Source organism: Aegilops tauschii, chromosome 7, assembly GCF_002575655.3.
Source record: "Aegilops tauschii subsp. strangulata cultivar AL8/78 chromosome 7, Aet v6.0, whole genome shotgun sequence".
In the NCBI taxonomy this organism is placed as follows: Eukaryota; Viridiplantae; Streptophyta; class Magnoliopsida; order Poales; family Poaceae; genus Aegilops; species Aegilops tauschii.
This window is the reverse complement of record NC_053041.3, coordinates 383,084,490-383,085,939: the sequence shown is the minus strand read 5'-3', so window position 1 is coordinate 383,085,939 and position 1,450 is coordinate 383,084,490. Positions and strand designations below refer to the sequence as shown.

Sequence of the window (1,450 nt, the reverse complement as noted above, 5' to 3'; positions counted from 1 at the left end):
AGCACCGCAGGTACACAGGGAGCTCCACGACGTTGACCTCCACGGCAACCACAAGCTCCACGTCGTTTGCACAAGCAAGGGTCAAGACATGGACAAGATGTTATCCACGCTCAGGAGGAAGCTCGGCGGAATGCCCATCAAACTAGTCGGCGTTGATGTCGAGTACACGCACTACGTGAAGCCACAGCGGGCAGCAGTGCTCCAGCTATGCGTAGAAAAAGAATGCCTTGTCTACCACATCTCTGCAGCTAAAGACATGTCAGAATAACTATCAATCTGTACTATTGCTTGTCAATATTGATTTTAAATTTTCTTCATCGCAATTGCCATTATTGAAACTTTGGTTCTCATTTTTAAAAAGCATGGCATAGGAATTCATTGACAGTTTTCATTTGGCTCCAGGTAACTCATGTGTTCAATTCTTGAATTATATGATCTAGCGATACACGCAGTTTTATTTTGTTTTACCAAATACAAATTATTTGCCTGAACAATAGCAAACCGCACCATTACTATATAAAACATGTATGAAATTCAATTCAAGAATACAAACATGCAGAAACATGCATTGTTTATGCAATCTATTATCAGATTTACTAGTTATGCTGTACAGAGTATTAGCAGCTACTCACTACAACAGATTCAGGTATTCATATTGCACTTCAGTTTCAGAAAAAACAAAAAAACATTGGTGGTTCTAAAAAATAAACTATATTCAGTCTATACAAACATCTTGCGGGCCAATGGAACTAGACAAATTCCTCATGAATGGTGAGTACACCTTCGTCGGATTCGCCATTGAAGGAGACAAAAGCAAGCTGAAGCTATCTGGCTTGGAGATCAACTCCGACAACTACATTGATATTCAGGTGGAATGGAGAGACCCATACAATAAAAAGGAGTTTGACTCTTTGGCTGATGTTGCCGGCAGGATGATAGACATTCACTACCATGACATGAAGAAAAAAATTAATCGCAAGGAGGACCATACTCTGTGGGAATTTTGCCCGCTGCCAGATAAGCTTATCAAGTATGCAGAAATAGATGCATTCGCAACATATGAGTCATGGAGAATCATCTACGATGTCATAATGGGACTGGACAGGGCAAAAAGAGAAAAAGAAACAAAGAAGAAGAAGAACAAGGGTGTAATCCAATACAGCAACTACCAATAATCAGGGCTATGTTTAGTTTCATTTTACTTTAGTGGTTGTGTTGTTCCCTGTTTAATGTCTGCAAGGTTTTGGTTATGTCCATTGCTTCATATCGAACGTTTCTTTTGTAAAAACAATGTCGTTTTAGAATTATCATCAAATTTTCTTTCTGTTTTTTGCGTATGTATCGTTAGTTTGCTTGTGATCATTTGCTTTTGCCGAACTTAGTTTGCTTCTCATGCAGAACCGCTTGTAACTTAGTTTGCACTAGGTAATGATTGCGGAGTTTGTATTAG

At 39.0% G+C, this 1,450-nt stretch overlaps 1 protein-coding gene across 1 annotated transcript; it reads left to right on the top strand.

Moving 5' to 3' along the window:
* Window positions 1-743: 743 nt before the first annotated feature.
* On the top strand, window positions 744-1,175 carry LOC141027187 (uncharacterized). The gene has a single exon (XM_073504167.1). It carries the CDS (start codon window positions 744-746, stop codon window positions 1,173-1,175), a length of 432 nt encoding a protein of 143 aa, XP_073360268.1.
* The last annotated feature ends 275 nt before the right edge of the window (window positions 1,176-1,450 follow it).